The 22,254-nt window shown below is 40.9% G+C and overlaps 1 protein-coding gene across 3 annotated transcripts in view; it reads left to right on the top strand.

The window, feature by feature from the left end:
* Nucleotides 1–22,254, top strand: part of LOC127450321 (centrosomal protein of 112 kDa-like) — a 291,075-nt gene that overhangs the window by 246,591 nt on the left and 22,230 nt on the right. For all 3 annotated transcript variants that reach the window (XM_051714326.1, XM_051714325.1, XM_051714327.1), the window contains exons 24-25: nucleotides 6,052–6,141; nucleotides 18,684–18,785. In XM_051714326.1, the coding sequence (XP_051570286.1) occupies nucleotides 6,052–6,141; nucleotides 18,684–18,785 (192 nt within the window). The remainder of the gene's footprint in view (nucleotides 1–6,051; nucleotides 6,142–18,683; nucleotides 18,786–22,254) is intronic.

The following is a 22,254-nucleotide window of genomic DNA, read 5'->3' as shown; positions in this document are numbered from 1 at the left end:
TAAATGACTCCAGTGTACAACACATGGTTCAGATGGGAAAATATTCAATTTTGTCAACTCCGTCAGAATTTTCAGGATAGTGTGTAAACAAGAAAAAATGTATAGAATGTGTTTTATCACTTAACTCCTTTACGGAACACTAGTATTAAATAATTAAAGTCTTTACAGTCTTGTTGGATGAATCAAATTCAAATAGTATCTGTTTTGTGTCTGATGGAGTTGACATATATTACACAAAGTAATGAAGTAAATAAAATTGAATTTTTTTTTTATTTATTTATTTTTTTTTATAAAAACCTGTTCCCTTACATGGTTCATTTGCTGAGAACTTTGTCTGAAACTTTAGCATTAAAAAATAAAAACTAACTAACTAAAACAATGTTTTGTCCCATATCTCAAGAATCAGTTCTAGATCATCACTCTCCTCCAAACTATCTGAATCTATCTTTCTGATTGAACCTCTATTGCACATTTTCAAGACATAAAACAGCATTCACAATGCATTTAACTGCTGTAATGTGATGCATTTCAATATTCAGTGATTTTCACCTGATTGTATTCTGTTTTATTAGATTGTGTAAAACTGAGCTATGATATTATTAGCGGTGCTTGCTAAGACAAGCATTACTTTTACTATAGGGTTATTCTGTGTCAACTCAACCAGAGGTCCACGGCTCAAAGTTCTGGTTTTAATCATTTTACAGGTTAAAGAGAAGCATACATGATGATGAAAGCCAAAATACTAAATGTCATGGATCAATTACTGATTAATGCATTATTTTGTTGAGAGGGATCTAAATGGCATCGCCTAAGATTTTGGAGCAAACCCACAAGTCAAAAAATATAAACTTAGAAAGGTGGCAGCATCGTTATTTTATTTTTACACAGAGATATGTAGGCCTATTACTAAAATCAGTTGACCTCTTGTTGCATTATATGCCAATGATGTGTGTCCAAAAAGAAGAAGAAGGAAAACACTTGTTATGTTGGAGTGTCTATAACTTCAGAATTATTAAAGATATACATTTCCTTTTAGATTGTGGTTAAGAACAAACTTTAATTTTTAAGGCCCAACATGTTTAAATAAACCTGTTTATTTGTACTCAAATTACACTTTTTCTATCCTAAAAGTGTTTGGGCGTCAGAGACTGTGCAGTAAATCACAAATTTTACAGTTTGATCGACAGCACTTTTTGATTTAGCTTGAACAAGCTTGTAAATGTAATTGGTTATGTAATACGTAGAAATGTATTATTTTACAAGTCATGCACTATAATAAAAGTGTTTAGATGTCATAAGATAACATTGTGTGAGAAACAGGGCGAAATGTAACTGTTAATGAACTGATAATCTACCGTTTTACTCGTGATTTGTGTGAAAGGGAATAGAAGTCATTGTCGCCTCTAATGTTCATCTCACCAGAAAACTGTTGCGATACATACAACTAGCCATGTAAAAATCATTTAGCAAAAATGTAAGTATAATAACGGGATTCTATGAGACTAGGTAGGTTTTGCAATAAGACCAGGAATAAACTTTGATTTCATGTTAATTCATTTAAAATAAAATAAAACAATATAAGCAATGATGAAAGGTATCTGATCTTAATAAGTACACTGCTGTTTCTGAACCAAAACAAAACTCTCACATCCTTCATTCAATAGTCAGGTTAAAGTCATTATATCTACCACATCCACATTCCCAACTGTCATCAACATCTTCTTATGTGAGCAGCTGGAACACAGAGTCAAGAGAAGACCGTCTGTAATTTAGCTGTGCGATGTGCGCGCAGACCTCCAGCCATAACTGCACTTCTAAAGTTTTAAAGTGCTCGGGCTCGTTGTCATTAACGGATCCCTTTAATCGTAAACTTCTGAAAGCAGTGCACTGCAAATAGAAATTCCACATGAAGAGCTGTCTAGTGCTAACAAAACATGGGCCGCAGTTTAAAGAGGCCCTCTCTCTTCCTCTTATTCTCTTCTCTTTTTTCCCTTTTCTATTGCCTTTACCCGAGGGAAACATACTTGCCTTATCGTTCGAGGTGGACCACCCAGGGAAAATGACTCAGGTCTCACCTTTGAGTGTGTGTGTGTGTGTGTATTAGAGCTTTTCAGCTCAGCACTGGAGTATCAACCTCTATGCAGGTCTCTACGTGTGTGAACACTGTATTGGTGTGTGTGTGTGTGTGTGTGTGTGTGTGTGTGTGTGTGTGTGTGAGGGAGTGTGTGTTTTACTAATCTACAGGGATAAACAGCTGTTGAAGTAAACCAAGGCCAAGAAACAAGAAAGAAGAGAATAAAGGCTGCTGACATGGGTCTTTCTTTCTCTCTCTCCCCTTCCTTTGCCCCCAGGAAATCAAATGTTCCACGTTTGCCGCTTGTTTAGATTGATCCCGCTCTGGCCGACTGATAAAGAGCGTATCGCTCTGGCCATCTGGACCCTTTTTGGAGAGATTCACCATAGAAAGTCTCATGTTCACGCAGAGAGGAACAACAGCTGTGAGGTTGCTATGGTTTAAGGGGAAAACACAGACGGGTATCAAGGTGTAGAAGACTATACCGGATCAGGCGGACTTTTGGGGTCCAGACCAAGAAGTTCTATTATACCTTGAGGGAGCTGTCCGTTGGCATTCCCATTCATCTTAATGGCAGTTTCACTCGGCTGGCGTGACCTTCATCCTGCCATCTTTGCTCATAGGCACTCAGTTTTGTAGACAGGTTTTTTGAGCCAATCACCTGAGCCTGCAATGTCATGTGACTAATCACTCTGGAACCGCAGCGAAAAATGACAAGCCATTCACCTGCGACTCATTAATATAAGACCATTGCACGCTTTTAAGAGCCCTCCAAAAAACTGGCAAATTGGCAAAACATGTACTATAATAACATGAAATATTTGAAAATTAAATGTTGCTTGCAAAAAATATAATTTGTTGGAAGGACTGTCGAATAGCCGTCAATGGAGAAAGAGACCCCCATAATGCAATAGCAGTGTTGGCTGTATTCTAATTTACCCTTCGATAAGCTCCGCCCCCCTTGGTTACAGTTGCTCGCTCTGACAAGCTCTGCAGAACTTCCCATTGGAATGAATGGGAGATTGCCGTGAACGACATGATTTTAGGCAAAATATTCTCATAAACGGAATGGATAATATTTTTACGTGGGCTGGTATGAAGAGTGACATTGTAATCCATATTTATCTGAAGTTTTAGATTAACACAGTAATTTGATTAAAAACTGTGGAGACTGTGAATCAGAATCAATGTAAATGAACAGAGCTATTTATAACGTCTCATAACACACTCGGTTTTATCGCTTTTACTGTGACTTGAATCAATACATTAATGAATTAACGTTCAATTATTAGCTTTCATTTACCTTGAAGTAAATGTAGTTGTCATTGCAGATGTTATATGTTCATTTGGGAATGAGGAATGACACAGCTTAATTCATAATATACTGTTCTCCTGATTTATTTAAAGATTAGGTAAAGAAGTACAATTTATGATACCATTGTTGTCAGATTTTACTGCTGATTTGAAAAATGTTCTTTGATCGTAATCTTGACCGACCGTTTTGGAGATTTCAGTCTTTCCCCATTCAAGTAGATAAGAGCTGCACTTCTATGCCACTTGTTTACATAGACAAATAGCTGCCCGGAAGCGTTCCAAAAATGGCCAAAGAGTGAACTGACTTTCTAAAAAGACTTTGGTTCATGATACAATGTGACAAATGTTGCGTTTGTGACACTGTGCGCTACTCGTTGGAAAATGTGGCTCGTTACTGGAGCTATTGTGAAAATAGTTGAGCTACTGCCTTACTATAGGCCTACACTCTCGCTGTGAAGCAACCCATTAAGTGCTCTTCCAATCCCAAAATGATACTTCTATAGAGAATTTGGGCCACAAATCCATTTTAAGAGTTCTTTATCAGCCTCCATGCCTCACCTCTGTGCTCGGCTTAGCAAGTAACCTTTATCCCATCAGGAAGAACCTGATGCAGGACATCACCCACAATGATTCACTCAGGCTGTTTATTAATGGGAGCTGCAGATGACAGGGTCCTTTTATGACAAAGACAGAGATATTTCCAACCCCTCACCCCACCCTGGCCGTCGACTCTTTCGTAAATCTGCTTGGAACCACATAAAAGACTCGCCTCATAACTGTCAGCACTCTTCCTGGAAACATCACCACACAAAGCCTGTTACAGTTCTGGGGTCTGCTGGCATTCATGTTGTTGTCTCGTCTGTGTTGCAATGGAGCATGGACTGGTAGTGTAATTTCGGCGCCAATAGCATCACCGGAAAGAATTGCTAAAATAAACATGTTTTTCAAACAGCTTTCTGAATAAACACTTGGGCTTTAATTTACTTGTGTTTCAGGTAAAAATCAGCCAGTTAGTTTGTGCATTTCTTTTAAACAAATCTTTTAAGTGAACGAATCATTTCTTTCTTTTTTTTGTTTTTTTACAAATCACTCATAGCATAAAAGACACTCATTTGCCACCACCTACAAATCAATTAATCAAATCAACATGAACAATGAATAGAAATTATTCCCCACCACTTTTTGGAGCACCGAAAACACAGTGGAGTGATGCAACTAATTTTCAGACATAGGGTGGACGGCAACAGTTGCCAAGTTCGGATTGATGTTTTTAAGGTGAAGGATCAATTGTGTCAGGAGTAGACAGGACTATGTAATGCTACTGTTTAGGGGCCATAATATAATTTAGTTTTTCATAATTTAATGGTGTGTTTTTACTACTGTACCTTTTAGTTTTTTTATGTAATTTACATATATTGGCTTACTTCCGTATACTGCCATATTTACATTTACATTTATGCATTTGGCAGATGCTTTTATCCAGCGACTTACAGTGCACTTATTACAGGGACAGTCCCCCCGGAGCAACCTGGAGTAAAGTGCCTTGCTCAAGAACACAATGGTGGTGGCTGTGGGGATCAACATTCTGATTACCAGTTATGCGCTTTAGCCCACTCACCAGCACCACCACCCCACTTCACATTGATGTTTATCAGTGTGGGTCATGTTCAATCAGTGTTGAATACTGAATAGGTATTTATTGGTCATAAGTGAGCTCATGCTTTCTCAGCTCAATAAATTATCTGAAAATTTGTGTAAAAATGCATCACTGTTATTTATCTATTATATGTATTGAGACTATAATTATCTTTATAAAACACATTGTGGTTGTCACAAACCATGCTTACCCTTGCTGCAAGTGAACCTGTGTTTATTTTAGTCTGGGGTGTATTTTCTTTTACTTGGCAATGGTTTATGTTCATGGTTTTCGAGGATGGGGGCATGTCACGCAACTGTCCATGCAATTCTGTAGAGTTTAATGGGCGCACTGCCTTCGAAGTCAACGTTAAAATGGGATGCATTTCTCCTCTCTTCATTTTATATTAACTGTGCACAATTGTATGGTTACTTGCATTTTATCATTTGCATTTACCATTGATTTCTCTGCTGTCTGCGACACTATCAGAACAGACCTGCCCACCAGTTGAGATCCATTTAGAAGAAAGCTTAAATCCAACAAGAATTGTTTTTGCCATTGTTTTTGCATCTGAGGCAAACACCTGCTTCGTGAACGTCCTGTTGATTGATAGGTACCACTTCCTGTCACATATCACCCATCAGATCACATGCTGGAGGCCCATCTGTCCACTTCACGGTACTGTTTTTTTTTTTTTTTTTCAACACTTCATGGAGAATAATGGAAACTGAAGTTACACGTGTGCTAGAAACATCTGGTTGAAAGTGGCAGGAACTGCGCCTGTTTTCACTGTGATTGGTTACAGAGACAAAACCCCTTGCCCAGAATTCTCTTCTGCTTGGTCCTTTAGAATAAGCAATGATCGTTTTCATCTTAAAAGATTTTGAAAAGAAATGATGGGCTGTTTATGATGCATTTGATACCCTTGCATTTGATTGACACTCTGCTTCATACACAATTATGCATTTTTCCTTTATTTCTGGAATGTAGCATTGTCTAACCCTCTATTCACTTTGTTCCCTCTCAGGTTGTTCAGGAACGTGTGGAAAGTTTACAGAGACAGCTGCATGCCGTGGAGAAGAAGTTGATGAGCCGAGAGCTGGAGTTCCAGGAGCAGGTAAGGTTACAAACAGCTCAGACCACGGAGTACGGCCCCTGAAGGGCCAGGAAGAAGCCACGTCTCCTCACCGAGTCACTGATATGCCCCTGTGCACATTTTACACATTCCTGGAGATCCGGCTTCAGGAGCCAGAGCTCCGGGCCAGGAATGCCATTTCAGAGGGAATTCTCAATAATAACAGGCCACTTTGTCATTGAGTTGAAGAAAGAGAGAGAAAGATCTAATTAGCTGATTAATAGCTGCGGGTGGGTCTTTAGATTTGGTATGGCCTGGAAACCTCTGATGACCTGAACTGGGCTCCTCAGACAGTTGTGAGATGAACCCATGGGGGTGAAGGATCTAGAGGAACAGCTGCAGTGAGTTGGCACCATATTTAACTGAAGAGCTCAAAAAATGCCTTTTGTCTGATTGAGAGTTTATAGATTAGTGGTCAGACTGAGTTATTGAAGACACAGGCCAGACAACCTGACAAGTAGGTGTTTTCTGGTCTACGACTTCGAAGAGCGCTCCGTCTTAAGCGCAGTGTTATGTGATACGGCAAATGCGCAAAGCCAGTGACCATGGCCATAAAGATTTGTTGTTGTTTTTCATGCAAGCATGTGCTAAGTCTAGGTGAAATCGTGCGCACAAAGTGCAGGGATATAAATGAAGACAGTCCATTCAGAAGACATTGTTAGCTGGTGAACAATAGAGATATAGACCACATATCTTTCGTTATTTTGTGCAGTCCTTAATTGCGTCCTTTCTGAATGTCAGTTATACATTTATTACACACTCTTTATATACACGTGGAATTCAAACTTTTAAAACTTTTAATGCCAAGGACCCCCAAATATGATGATTTTTGTGAGGAACCCCGTTCCTAAAATATAAAGGCAACAATATATTTTCATGTAAAAAAACATTTACACTGTGTGAGAAAATTTGCAAATAAATAATTGCCGTCTATATTTTCTTTGTATTAAAGCTGAAATAAAGGATTAAAATATGATTAAAGGAATGTTCTGGGTTCAATACAAGTTAAGCTCAATCAACAGCATTTGTGGCATAATACTGATTACCACAAAAATTAATTTTGACTCGTCCCTCCTTTTCTTTAAAAAAAAAAAGCAAATATGAAGATTACAGTGAGACACATACAATGGAAGTCAATGGGGCCAATTTTTGGAGGGTTTAAAGGCAGAAATATGAAGCTTATAATTATATAAAAGCACTTCCTTGTATTATTTCAGCTGTAAAGTTTAAATCATAATTTTTGTGGCAGATTAATAAATTACCGGGATAACAGGGTTACAGCGTTTAGTCGTTATGGTAAAATTGGCTCTAACTTTCCACAGATGTGGTTAGTAAGTGATTTTATCACACTAAAATCATATTAACACACATATTGTTTATATCTTGTGTCTATACTTTTGAAACAGTGAGTATTTGAACGTTTACAGATTGACCCCAATGACACACATTTTAGCTTTTTTTTTTTAAAAGCCGAATGTTTTTTTTTTTTTTTTTTTGTGGAAATCAACATTGATTGCCAGCATTGATACAAATGCTGTTGATTGAGTTTAACTTGTATTGAACCCAGAAAATTCTTTTAATATTTTCACATTATAATTATAGCATAACCACTGTTAAAGTAATTTTAGGCATATTATCCGAAAAAGAAAAAGCATTTAAAACGCAATTGAAATCAGAAAAAAATGTAATAATGTCAAATTTGGAAAAGTTTTTATTTATTTTTCTTATGCTTTTTTTTTACCCCCTGAAATTTTCTGTGGACCCTCTAGCAACCCCTTACAGCCCATGTAATGGAGAATGGGAGTGAATATGACATTGTGGTTAGTGTTAACAGTAGTTGTCAGAGACGTCATTGTAATTCTTCAATTTGGACCTGCTGGTGGAATCTCCAAACTGCAAATGCACAGACTGATTTCAGACTTTGAGAATAGATGTGAGTCTCAGACATATAAAGCGCAATTACCCATTTCTCACAAAAATATTAAATCAAGTTTCGCACCACTTAATTTACATAGACCTCTCAGACATACACCCTCAGTTTGTATGTATACACCCACATATAGCTTGAATGCTACCACCCATGCCCAGTTATGTGTTGCCCTGCACGAAAGTTGTAACTAGATTTAGCACTCTCACAAAAATTGTATAAGACGTGGCACACGGCATAGTGCTACACCCAGTGCAGGTACGAAATTAGAGCTCTCCGATATCTAGAAGATTAACTAAAAGCTTCAGCATTAAAGTCAACATTAAATCAAAATCGACCCTTATTACTTATTAAATGAAATGTAAATAAGTTGGTATGAGCCTCGCATTGTCTCAATATCTATTCATTGTGTACTGCACGAAATGCCATTGTAACCAATCAAATTAATAATGAAATGTTAAGAAGCTGAAAAAAGAGGGGACCTGTGTAGCTCAGCAAGTAAAGACGCTGACTACCACACCTGGAGTTGTGAGTTCAAATCCAGGGCGTGCTGAGTGACTCGTCAGGCTTCCTAAGCAACCAACTGGCCCAGTTGCTAGGGTGGGTAGAGTCACGTTGGGTTAACCTCCTCATGGTCGCTATAATGTGGTTCACTCTCGGTGGCGCGCGTGGTGAGTTGTGCATGGATGCCGCGGAGAATAGCGTGAAGCCTCCACACGCACTAGGTCTCCGCGGTAACGCGCTCAACAAGCCACGTGATAAGATGCGCAAATTGATGGTCTCAGACACGGAGACAACTGTGATTCATCCTCCGCCACCCGGATTGAGGCGAGTCACTACGCCACCAACAAGGACTTAGAGTGCATGGGGAATTGGGCATTCCAAACTAAAAAAATAAAAAAAAGAAGCTGAAAAAAGTCACGCAGTTATTGTTAAAAAATCAGCACTGTTTATCCTTAAACAATGCAGATTTTTTTTTTCACAGCCTTCTTTGCTCATATTTACCAAGGGTATTTTTGGCCACCACTGTAACAGCATTAGGGTTTGGAACAACATGAGAGTGGGTAAATGATGGCAGAATTTTCATTTTTGGGTGAATTACTCGTTAATTATTTTTATACCATGTTGATTTTAAGACCTGAGAGCGAGACCTCCAGTGTGGAATGTGATCGTCAACCTCAGACATCCTTAAGAGAAGCAGAGCCTGCAAAGAACATCTACTCCCACCTCATAAAGCCTCACAGCACTCCACATCTCAAACGCTGTGTGTGTACGTGTGCGTGCGAGAGAGTGAGTGTATGTGGAAATAAAGAGGCCTGCTCTCTTTTCAGCACACTGATATTGCCCCAGTTTATCTTCCAAGACATGTCTTTGTAATGCAATCCTCGGCATGCAAAAACAGCCCTCTTTTTGCCCAGACTTCAAACAGATCTTCCTCGCTCGGCTGCTCTGGGCCCCTCCACGCCTGCTTGGCATGAAATGTCGGCATGGCAGCGGCATGTTTCTGCGCAGTCTCGCTGGCGCACACAGGATGAGATGATTACAGACACAAAGCCTTGGAAACACTTAAGTGATGGAGACCTCCGAGAGCTCTCCTCCCGAGGTGCGGCAAGGTGTTATTTTCATATTAGGGCAGATTTGACATGTTAGTTAAACAGGAGTTATTCACCGCATGCTAAGTGCACTGATGACTGCGTTGCCAGCAGTGAGTCTAAGTCTAACCGATTGTCCTGTCTTTACTGGTAAGGGTGAAGACGAGTTTTTGAAATGTGTACTTTTATTGTTAAATGTGAAGTGTAACTTCTTCGCCACTTAAGGCAATACAAAAATAATGACTGTTTTCAAACATGTTTCCCAAACATTCCACACTTCTGCCATTGGTCGTACAAACAAGTAGTCCCGCCAAGGGACGGTACTAGGATGTGATCTTTGGGGGGTGTTTTGATATTTAGGGTGGGCAACTGTTTATCTCTTTGTCGAACCGGAGGGTGCTCCTCCTTGATAATTTCACTTGGGTTGGTCCCTCTTGATCGTGTTTCAGCACTGGTTCAGGGGGCGTCAGGTTAAAAGGAATTTTGCAGTGTATGGCTGGTCAAATGCTCATACAAACAGAGGAACTTTTTGAAAGTGCCACAGAGCCACAGTCTTGACATTCTTCAGGAAGTCAACCTACACATGGCTTACTTTTAGTTGTCTCATCATGTTATGCTGGGATAGGAGAAAGTATTATACAGGGTTCCCACAGTCACGGAAAACCTGGAAATGTCAGGGAATTTTAAAATTGTGATTTTCAGGCCTAGAAAAGTCATGCAAATGAATGAAATTTCATCATTCATGGAAATTTCTAGATTGACTCTACATTTTTATATGCTCTAAAATATTTAATGCGCTAGATATTGCTCTTATGTAGAGTAAAACATGCTCGATGGTCATCGTGATATCTGATTTTTCTCAGAGAATCGCTTGCACAAATTCGCAAATCGTTCTGAATCTAAATTATTTTGAAAAATACATCTACATGTATCAAAAACACCTGGAAAGGTCATGGAAGAGTCATGGAAATTCATTGGTCAAAAAGGGAGGGAACCCTGATTTTGATCTTTTTCGCACCAAAAGTGATCGTGTCACTTTAGAAGACGCTAACTTAACCGCTGGAGTTGTATGGATGACGTTCATGCTGACTGTCTGTGATTTTTGGGGCTTCAAAAGAGAAATCTCCATCCACTTGCATTTTAAGGACCTGCTGAGCTAAGATATTTTTCTTCAAATGTGTTCTGGTGAAGAAAGAAAGTCATACACACCTGGGATATCATGAGGATGAGTAAATAATGAGAGAATTTTCATATTTGGGTGAGCTCTTTAATACATGTTACTGGTATTATTGTGCACAATTCAACAGCGCACATCAGTTTTAACCACTTAGTGTTAATTTATTGATCACCAAGGTGTCATGTTGACTGATTTTGAGTAAATGAAGAAATCAACTGGAAAAAGATGTTGACTTCAAAGTAGGTGGAGCAGCGGGTCACACCCACCGATGACGTGGACCAATGGTAGTAAGAATGTGTTGAACAGCCGGTTTGAAGTTTTTCTGAAAGTTCATGCTGGCAAGCTGTTTCAAACCCCCGCAATGAACTCAAAAACACTTTCTTTTTGGACAGATTGTGTTCGAAATGACATCACCCCTTGAAATCTTTATTCGATTTCTCTAGAAGTATATTGCCACCTTTAATTTTCAACTCCTCCCCTCCAACCACCTGGCTCCATTCTGGTATATAACGCCTACTTTCATGATTCAATCATAAAATCAAGTCCCACTCAACTTTTTTTCTCATTGAATATCTTGTTGCACACAGAAATATATAAGATTGTGGACGTAAAATGGCTTATACCAATACAGCCAGTATTATTCTTTTGCCACTGAGAGAGTCATTAGATTTGGCTCGGCATTTCTTCAGAAATGATTCCTAAACCTGAGATCTGTTCCACTGCAGAGGCAGCACACGGGTGAATAATTGCCGTCATTTTCCATTATCTTCCCATTACCGCACAGATGCTCCTGCGACTGGAGCGCTACTCCACTCGAGTGGCACTTCATAAATCATACTTCTGCCTCATAACTTCATAAAGAGCCTCCTACAGCCCCTAATTTCTGTTTGCATCACTCCAATCCTCTTGAAAAACACTCTTGTTCAGTTTGCGTGCTTTTCAGACTAGTGCTCTTGACTTCAGAGCCGCCAGTTTTCACATGCAAAACTTTGAGAGTGGTGCCATTTTTTGATGTACCCTTGTAAATCTGACAGTGTTTTTGTCACTTTACGGTGTTTTTTTTTACAAACGCTTGTGTGCTGTTTCCCTCTCCTTCTCCCCTTCATTAGCATAAATCAAGCTCTTGACGTTCTGACAAACTTCATTTGAACATTCAAAGTGCCGAGCTCTTGTTGCTTTTAGCAGGCAGCTGTCAAACACCCCGCCGTGTGACACATCCTGCGCTGCGCAAACGCAAGCACAATCTAAAGACTAAATATAGATGAAACTGTGTCATTTTAAGTGAGGATGGTGTGGAAAAGACACTGCTGCTCTGTCTTCAAAACAGAGAACAGTTTATTAAAAGAAACAACAAAGAGAATCATCCCCTAAGCTTTTATATCCTTTTCATTAGTGGATGAAAGAAAATTTTAATAAAAAACACAAATCCTTTAAAGGGACACAAAAGCATTTTCCCTCATGTTGTTCCAAACCCTTCTGTCTTGTACTGGACACAAAAGGAGATGTTTAGCAGAATGTCTGAGCTGTTCTTTTCTAAATAATGAAAGTGGATCATCTTGTTCATTCATTGAAACAGAAAAAAGAGCTGTATAGAAGCTGTAATAAAATGTGTCCTATAGCGAATATCCTGAGCATCTTTGTGTTGTTGATGTTCCAGTCAGTGTTCAGTGCATGGTGAATGTCCAACTCATGATCTTTACATAAACCCTGGTAGTGGTTTTTTTTAATTAGGAGACTCCTACATGGCACTTAAAGTTTTATCTGAGTCATATCTAGAGACCAGGGCCCGTATTCATAGAGATTTGGATCTTACCACTAGGAGTTCAACAAAAAGTTCCAAGCTAAGAGTTTTTGCTTAACAGCTATTCACAAAACTGCTAAGAGCAAGTTTTATTATGGAAATGTTAATGGAAGAGTAAAGCGGAGTTGACCTCATTGCTATGGATGATGTCACATTTTATGAGCGTGCTCTTTTAAATCGCCCAAAGTGATTGGTAGACAGGGAAGTGCAATTTGTCAGCAAATTACTCAGACAGATAGCATTATTTAAATAACAAATATAATATGGATGGATGGCTGGATGGATGGATTGATTGATTTTTTTTTCAGTTGATGAATTAATTCTGTGTTGGTGCAATGAAACAAGAGTGCGCTCCGTCTTCTGTATCAACTACACCGTGTAGCCCCACAATGGCCGTGAATGACAGCTTTTTAGTCTGAAGTGAGCATGCATCCACGAGAAAACATACAATATGAATTGTCGGACAATGTGCGGTTGGGAGATGGCATATATAGTTTCATGGATTATTCTGGAGACAGATGACAAATTCCCAATTCATCCACGCTACACAGTTTCACTTTGCCTGTGGCTAGAGCGCACGTGTTGTCAACCTTTATCTCCGGTGTAAATGGGTTGTTTTGGTTTGATACCTCTTTAAAAGTTTTATGTCATAATAATATTCTAAAACATTGTTTGAATGTGGATTGATGACAGCAGGCATGCTTTGGATCATTTGTGAGTCACTCTTAGGGATTTAGAAGTCCTCAGGAGGACTTCTAAGCTGTCGTGGGTTTAGGAGCTACTTTTAGTGTTAAAATGCTCCATGAATTACTCTTAGATGAAACTTTTACGAGTTCTAAAATTAGGAGTGACACAGTCCTATTTTTTAAGAGTTGCTCCTAAATTTCCATGTTAGGAGATACTTTTAGCCTTAGGATTTTTTTTAGGAAAATGGGCTCAGAATGGCATAGCGACTTGAGAAGGATTTTTTATTTTTTATAAAAAAAATTCAGATTGGCTAGTGAGCTGCCACCTTAAAGACATTAGCATAGTAACCTCCTTACTATGCCCTAGCAACCACCCAGAAGACCCTAGCAACTGCATAGCAACACCCTAAAAAACTACTCATAACACCTTAGGAAACACAAAACATCACCTTAACAACCCAAGAGCACCCTCAGTACTGTTTCCCTGGCAACCACTCAGAACACCCTGGCTATCACCTATCAATGCCCAAGAAATCCTAGTAACTGCATTGTAATATAAAAACTACTCAGAAATCATTGGTAACCACAAACCATCACCCTGGCAACTCCAAAAAATGCTCGCTACTGCCTAACAACAACTAGCAACCATCCAAAACACCATAGAAACTGCATAGCAACATGCTAAAAACTGCTCATAACACATTGGTGACCACAAAGCATCTCCCTGGCAACCCCAGAGCACCCTTGCTGCCACCTAGCAACAACCTAGCAACCATCCAAAACACCATAGAAACTGCATAGCAACATGCTAAAAACTACTCTTAACACATTGGCAACCACAAAGCATCACCCTGGTAACCCCAGAACACCCTTGCTGTCACCTAGCAACAACCTAGCAACCACCTAGAACATCTTAGCAGCCTCGTTAAAAACTACTCTTAAAAAATTGGTAACCACAAGCCACCCAGAAAACCCTAGCAACTGAATATCAATGTTCTAGCAACCACCCAGATCTCCCTAGCAACTGAATAGCAATGTGCTAGCAACCACCCAGGAAACCCTTGCGACTGCATATCAACATGTTAAAAACCACTCATAACACCTTAGCAATCACAAAGCATTGGCTTGGCCACCAACAAGAGCACACTAGCTACTTTCTAGCAACCCCCTAACAACCAAAAAGCAATGTGCTAAAAAATACTCAACACTTTAGCAACCCAAAAGCATTGCCTTGGCCACCAGCAAGAGCACATAAGCTTCTGCCTAGCAACCCCAAAAAGCAACATGCAAAAAAGCACTCAACACCTTAGCAAACACATAGCATTACCTTGGCAACCACCCAAAGCACTTTAGCTACTGCCTAGCAACCCCCTAACAACCAAAAGCAATGTGCTAAAAAATACTCAACACCTTAGCAAACACAAAGCATTGCCTTGGCAATCACCCAAAGCACTTTCGCTACCGCCTAGCAATGTCCCAACAACCACCCTGAACACATAGCAATGCCCTAGCAACCACTCAAGAAACCCTAGAAACTGCATAGCAACATACTAAAACCCACTCAACACTTTCACAACCACAAAGCAATGCTTTGACAACCTTTAAAGCTCTGCACTCTAGCTACTACTTAGCAACACCTTAGCAACCTTCCAGAGTGCCCTCACTACAGCCAAGCATTGTCCTAGCAACCACCCTGAAAACCTTAGTAAATGCATAGCAGTGCCCTAGCAACCACTCAGGAAAACCTAGCGACTGCATAGTAGCATGCTAAAACGTATCATAACACATTGGCAACCACAAAGCATATCCCTAGCAACCCCAGAATACCCTCGCTACTGCCTAGCAACCACTCTGAACACCCTGGAAACCACGTAGCAATACCCTAGCAACCACTCAGGAAACCTTAGCAACCACAAAGCATTGCCTTGGCCACCAACCGGAGCTCTATAGCCATTGCCTAGCAACATCCTAGCAGCCTTCCAAAACACCTTGATACCGCCTAGCAACTACCCTGAACACCTTAGCAACTGCATCGCAATATGCTAAAAACTACTCATAAACCATTAGCAACCACAAAGCATCACCTGGCAATCCCAGAACTCCCTCGCTACCACCTAGCAACAACCATCCAGAACACCATAGCAACATGCTAAAAACCATTCATAACACGTTAGCAACCACAAAGCAATGCTTTGAAAAGCACTCTGAGCATAATAGCTACTGCCTTTCAACACCCTAGCAATCTTTCAGAACATCCTTGCTGCAGCCTAGCAATTTCCTAGCAACTATCCAGAACACCCCAGCAACTACATAGCAACATGCTAAAAAACACTCATAACTCATTAGCAACCAGAAATCATTGGCAAACCTCACAACACCTTAGAATTGTGGCAGTGAGTTTTGCACACCACTCACATTTCTAAAGAAAATCAGCGCTCTCCTCAAAGAGTTGCCATTGTAAATGAAGATAACGCTTTGACAAGGTCTTCTATTCACCAACACTTTGCCAAAGGAGAGCATTCATCTGTCGAGGGCTCCTCCACACTCTTGTCATATGTAAGAAGCATTTGTTGACAAACCTTCAACCAACCCACATTTACCTGTATGTGAGAGACGCACTAAGCAGCCAAGAGCCGCCTTTCCCTGACACTGTTTGAGGCGGCTCGCGCTTAACACTATTATGTAAATAAAGCTGTTCATAACAGGCTATTAGCCAGACCCACACTGCTCGATGCCTCGTATTCTCAAGCAGCTGTCTAGCTGTTCATGAAAGACATTCCCCCCGTTTCCTGTCGCTCACAGATGCCTTCACCTCCCACACTGTGAGGCAAACGTTCAGAGAATGTCCACTTCAATTACACGTGGGCCTCACAATACAGTATGCAGGGCTGCATCTGCTGTACTAGTCCTTTTGAATGGAATGCGTATGATGAAGAGGGTCATTGAGATAAAGCTTTGGGTTGGAGGGCAGTCTTGGGTCGTTACAGCATGCTGTTATGAGTCCAGCATCTACTGATAGATCTCAAGAGCCATTGGACCTAATATTGTAACCTTGACACTTGGCATTGTCTTGAATCCCAACATTATTAATCTTTGCTGGGTTAAATTTACTCAGATTTTAGAGAGTAGAATTTTACATTTTTGGAAGAAATTGTAAATAGTGCTTGCCCAAAATTTGTCACCACGATACTTGGGGGTTGTGTATGGTTTTTAGTGTGTTGCTATTGGTTACTGGACATTGCTAGGTGGTTGCTTACTGGCCCAAGTCAAAAGTCTGATGTTCTGTTTGTGTCCCTCCTTTAGTTTAAGTCTATGGGATTTTATTTTATTTTATTTTTTTTTTGGCCGTTTTTTAGCTTTTAAAAATAAGTGAATCAAGTCAATAGCATTGGGGTGAGACAAATGAAGAGGGGTGCACTAAAAGCATGTCGAAATTGGCTAAGAGGCAAAGGCCTAGTCTACAGCACAATGTGGGCCAAAAAAAGACCAGAGCACTGTCCTCAGATAATGTATACTCTTCCTCTTTGAAGTGGCTCCCAATCCTTTAATTGTACCCTGTAAGAGTAATTACAGAAAGCCAGAACAATCAGTTCAATCCATAACAGGAAAATTATTTTAGGAAAGGCAGCCATCTTTCTTGTTATGCCTCTACTCAAAAAGGCGAATATTTAAAAGCTTTTTTACTTACAATGATGGACTGGGACTTCCAAAGACTTTAGACCAATGCCAGACCCCTTAAAGGAATAGTTCACTCAAAACTGAAAATTCTCTCATCATGTACTCACCTTCGTGCCATCCCAGATGGTTATAGCTGTGTAGGTCCATACAATGCAAGTTAATGGTGACCAGACCTTTGTAGCTCCAAAAATCACATAAAGGAAACATAAAAGTAACCCATATTTTCAGAAGTGAATAATAGGTGTAGGTGAGAAACAGATCAATATTTAAGTCCTTTTTTTTTTTACTCTAAATCTCCAATTTAACTTTCACTTTAAGATGTGAAAATGAAACTAAACAGGCACCACATGTGACTTTCAAATGTAAAAGTGAAAGTGGAGATTTGGAGTAAAAAAAAAGGACATTAATATTGGTCTTTTTCTCACCCACAGCTATCATATCGCTTCAGAAGACATGGATTTAACCACTGGAATCTTATGGATTATGTTTACGTTTCCTTTATTTGATTTCTGGAACTACAAAGTTCTGGTCACCATTGTATGGACCTACAGAGCTGAAATATTTTTCTAAAAATCTTCATTTGTGTTCTGCAGAAAAAAAAAACTCATACACATCTGGAATGGCATGAGGGTGAGTAAATGATGAGAGAGTTTTAAAGAACTGTCCCTTTAAAATGTAAAGGGATGGTTCACCTAAAAATGAAAGTTCTCTCATGATTTAAAGTTTAAATGGATATTTCACCACAAAACTGTCACCATTCACTCGCCCCCTTGTTGTTCCATGCACATATGGATTTCCTTATTGTTTTGAACACAAAAAGAGATGTTTAGTAGAATGTTAGCCTTGGTCACCATTCACTTTTGTTGTATAGAAAAAAAGATGCATTAAAAAATATTATTTGGGATTTTTTGATAACCCAATTTTCCTACTTAGATCCTATCAGCAACTAACACCAGAAAAACAAAAGTACTACTGTATTAAATACATCTGTGATATGCAAAATATTGTTATTTTGTCGACACTGACAACCATCAGATTTTCTGTTTGACTGTGGCAGCAATTCAATACGTGGAGCTAAAAATCACTTTGAAACCATCATGAACTCTTAATTCATCCATTTATTGTAGTGAGTAAACATTTGACCCTATTTTTTTGTATCTTGACAGTGTTGACCCATAGTCCCAAGTTATAGGAAAGGCAAAACTATTTTTTTGTGAGTTCTGTAGCCTGATTTGTCTCTTGTATCAAGAATCAGTTCAAGATATTTTTTCGCATTTCTTCAGATTGCCTATTTTTTCCTGTCTCTCCCACTAATGTTTCATGGGAATGATGTCACTGCATGCCATTTATGGCCACTCTACTGCCACGGTGCTGATATCTATTCGATGAATAAAACGTTGCTGGCAATGTTATTGTTTTCTCTTTTCTGTGAAAGTGTTGTTCAGAGTCTGCAAGCACAAGTGTCTCCCCAGATGAGAATGTGTAGAGGGGGATATTCCTAACCAAATGCAAGTCTTCTGTTCAGTGTATGGTTTGTAGTGTGTAATTTAGGCTGGACAGGCTGGCTGTGTCTGCTGTACTTTTGTTGCAGCTCTAGTTTCCTGTGGGCTGACCACCTGATGGAGGCCCGTGTACTGAGCATTCATCTTTCTTATCTGTGTAGATGACACATGTCCGTCAGGAGTATGAGCTGAAGATCCGAGGGCTGATGCCTGCAGAGCTGCGACAGGAGCTGGAGGACACCATCACCTCACTCAAGTCACAGGTGATCAAAAACACACACACTCAACTCTAGAACTAACGCTGGACACACACATAAAGGATGACTGTTTTTATAATGTAGGTCAGATAGACTGCCAACACAGACACATATGGACAAAGCATAATTTCTAAACAAGCACATGATCCCAACCTTACCACAATCACAATCCAGAGAGGGAAACAAATAGTGCTTGGGGAAGCTATTTTTAAACTGTAACTACCTGACTCCAGTGGTTTAATCCATGTCTTCAGAAGCGATCCAATCGGTTTGGGTGAGAATAGACCAAAATATATAACTTCTTTTTCACTATAAATCTTGACAGCCGTCTCTTTGGCAATCATTGGCCCAAAATTGATCGTATCACTTCACAAGACATGGGTTAAACCACTGGAGTCTTATGGAGCCGTGCACTTCTGATGTTGCTCCCGAACAGATGGGAAAAAAAATCTGCCCATGCAGAATCAGGAATCAGTGTGTCAGACCTGAACATTCTTTGTTTTAAATGTGGCATTGCAGCTAGGCACACATAAAATTGCGACGTTCTGCAAATGGTTAATGTAAACGCAACCAGCTATGTCTTATGTGAGCGTAAGCAGGTGCAACTAAACAATCAGATATGTGTCAAAAAACTGCAGACAGACAGCACACTGGAGGTTAAGTCATTCTCTAAATAGGGAGCAAGGGAGCATCCTATAGCTTTCTACTCAAGATGGCGCTGAGTATGGCTGCTGCGTTGCGAGCTCCGACACAACATAGTAGTGTTTTGTTTGTTTTGTTCACAATTCTTATGTTTTTTGTCTTGGATGTTGTCTGCCTTATTGTCTACGACAGACAAACACTTTTGGACATTGGTTCAGCAATTTCACACCGTAAACCGGACTTCAAATTTCTCAATGCCGACCCGCTGTTTACAAACACGCAAGCGGAGCCCTTTGTCTGGCAGCACGGCCGCGGAAACGCAAAAGGGAAAGGGGAAACAGAGCCGGCATTCTCATCAGAGTAAGACGCCACGCAAATCGACCCCCGTTACCCAGTATTCTACTGGCAAATGTTCAGTCTCTGGATAACAAGCTCTGCGAGCTGAAAGCGCGGATCTCTTTCCAACGAGATACAAGGGACTGCTGCATTATCTGCCTTACGGAAACTTGGATGTCTGCGGAGATTCCAGACTCAGCCATTGAACCCGCTGGGTTCTCCGTGCACCGAGCGGACAGAGCAAAAGACCTCTCAGGTAAAAGCAGAGGAGGTGGTGTATGTTTTATGATCAACAAATCCTGGTGTGATCAGAGGAACGTACATTCTATCAAGTCTTTCTGCTCTCCTGATCTGGAATTTCTTATGCTTCTGTGTCGACCATTCTGGCTACCGAGGGAATTCACAGCGGTCATTATCACAGCTGTGTACATTCCCCCACAAGCCGACACAGACCGGGCACTCAAGGAACTGTATGGGAGTATAAGTGAGCAGGAAACCACGCACCCTGAGGCCGCGTTCATTGTGACCGGGGACTTTAATAAAGCCAGTTTAAAATCAGTCGCACCAAAATACCACCAGCACATTAGTTTCAACACACGAGAGGACCGGGTTTTGGACCATTGCTACTCTCCCTTCCGGGATGGCTACAAATCCCTCCCCCGCCCACCATTTGGCAAATCGGACCACTCTTCCATTCTGCTTCTGCCCGCTTATAGGCAGAAATTGAAACAGGAAGCACCCACCCTCAGAACGATCCAGTGCTGGTCGGACCAATCAGATTCTACGCTACAAGACTGTTTTGATCACACGGACTGGGAGATGTTGACGACATCGAGCTTTACGCTGATAGCGTAATGTGTTTCATCAGAACATGCGTAGAGGTTGTGGTTCCGACCAGAACAATACGGATCTATCCGAATCAGAAACCTTGGATTAATAGCGATGTTCGCGCGGCACTTAATGTGCGGACCTCCGCTTTTAATTCCGGGAACGCGGAGCAGCATAAACAAGCCAGTTATGCCCTCCGAAAAACTATCAGAACCGCAAAACGCCAGTACAGGAGCAAGATTGAAGGACAGTTTAACACCACCAACTCTAGAAGCATGTGGCAGGGAATTACATCATCACGGACTTTAAAAGGAATAAAAACTCCACCATGAACACTGCTGCCTCTCTCCCGGATGAGCTAAATATTTTTATGCTCATTTCGAGGGAAATAACACCGCCCTCGCGGAGAGAGCTCTCGCGGCTGAAGCTACAGAGGTTAGTTCACTCTCCATCTCTGTAGCGGATGTAAAACGATCCTTCTGACGGGTGAATATCCGCAAAGCCGCGGGCCCAGACGGCATTCCGGGCCGCGTCATCAGAGCGTGCGCGAACCAGCTGGCTGGTGTTTTTACGGACATTTTCAACCTTTCCCTCTCTTTGTCTGTAGTCCCCACATGCTTTAAAACATCCACCATTGTGCCTGTTCCAAAACAATCAAAAATAACTTGCTTAAATGACTGGCGTCCTGTTGCTCTGACCCCCATCATCAGCAAATGCTTTGAGAGACTAATCAGAGATTACATCTACTCTGTGCTGCCTCTCTCTCTTGACCCGCTGCAGTTTGCTTACCGCAACAACCGCTCAACTGATGTTGCCATTGCATCTACAATACACACTGCTCTCTCCCACCTGGAAAAAAAGAACACTTATGTGAGAATGCTGTTTGTAGACTACAGCTCAGCATTCAACACCATAGTGCCCTCCAAGCTAGATGAGAAACTCCGGGCTCTGGGCTTAAACAGCTCGCTGTGCAGCTGGATCCTGGACTTCCTGTCAAGCAGACGCCAGGTGGTTAGAATAGGCAGCAACATCTCCTCAACACTGGAGCCCCACAGGGCTGTGTTCTCAGCCCACTACTGTATTCCTCGTACACACATGACTGTGTGGCAACACATAGCTCCAATGCCATCATTAAGTTTGCTGATGACACGACGGTGGTAGGTCTGATCACTGACAATGATGAAACAGCCTACAGAGAGGAGGTGCACACTCTGACACACTGGTGTCAGGAGCACAACCTCTCCCTCAACGTCAGTAAGAAAAAGGAGCTTGAGGTGGACTTCAGAAGAAAAGACAGAGAACACAGTCCCATCACCATCAATGGAGCACCAGTGGAGAGAGTCAGCAGCTTCAAGTTCCTGGGTGTCCACATCACTGAGGAACTCACATGGTCCATCCACACTGAAGTCGTTTTGAAGAAGGCTCATCAGCGCCTCTTCTTCCTGAGACGGCTGAGGAAGTTTGGAATGAACCGCCACATCCTCACACGGTTCTACACCTGCACTGTAGAGAGCATCCTGACTGGCTGCATCTCCACCTGGTACGGCAATAGCACCACCCACAACCGCAAAGCACTGCAAAGGGTGGTGCAAACTGCCAGACACATCATCGGAGGTGAGCTTCCCTCTCTCCAGGAAATATATACAAGGCGGTGTGTGAAAAAAGCCCG

The sequence above is a fragment of the Myxocyprinus asiaticus genome, chromosome 13 (genome assembly GCF_019703515.2).
Source record: "Myxocyprinus asiaticus isolate MX2 ecotype Aquarium Trade chromosome 13, UBuf_Myxa_2, whole genome shotgun sequence".
NCBI lineage: Eukaryota > Metazoa > Chordata > Actinopteri > Cypriniformes > Catostomidae > Myxocyprinus > Myxocyprinus asiaticus.
Note: the sequence above shows the minus strand (reverse complement) of the source record. Positions and strands in the feature narration are given on the sequence as shown.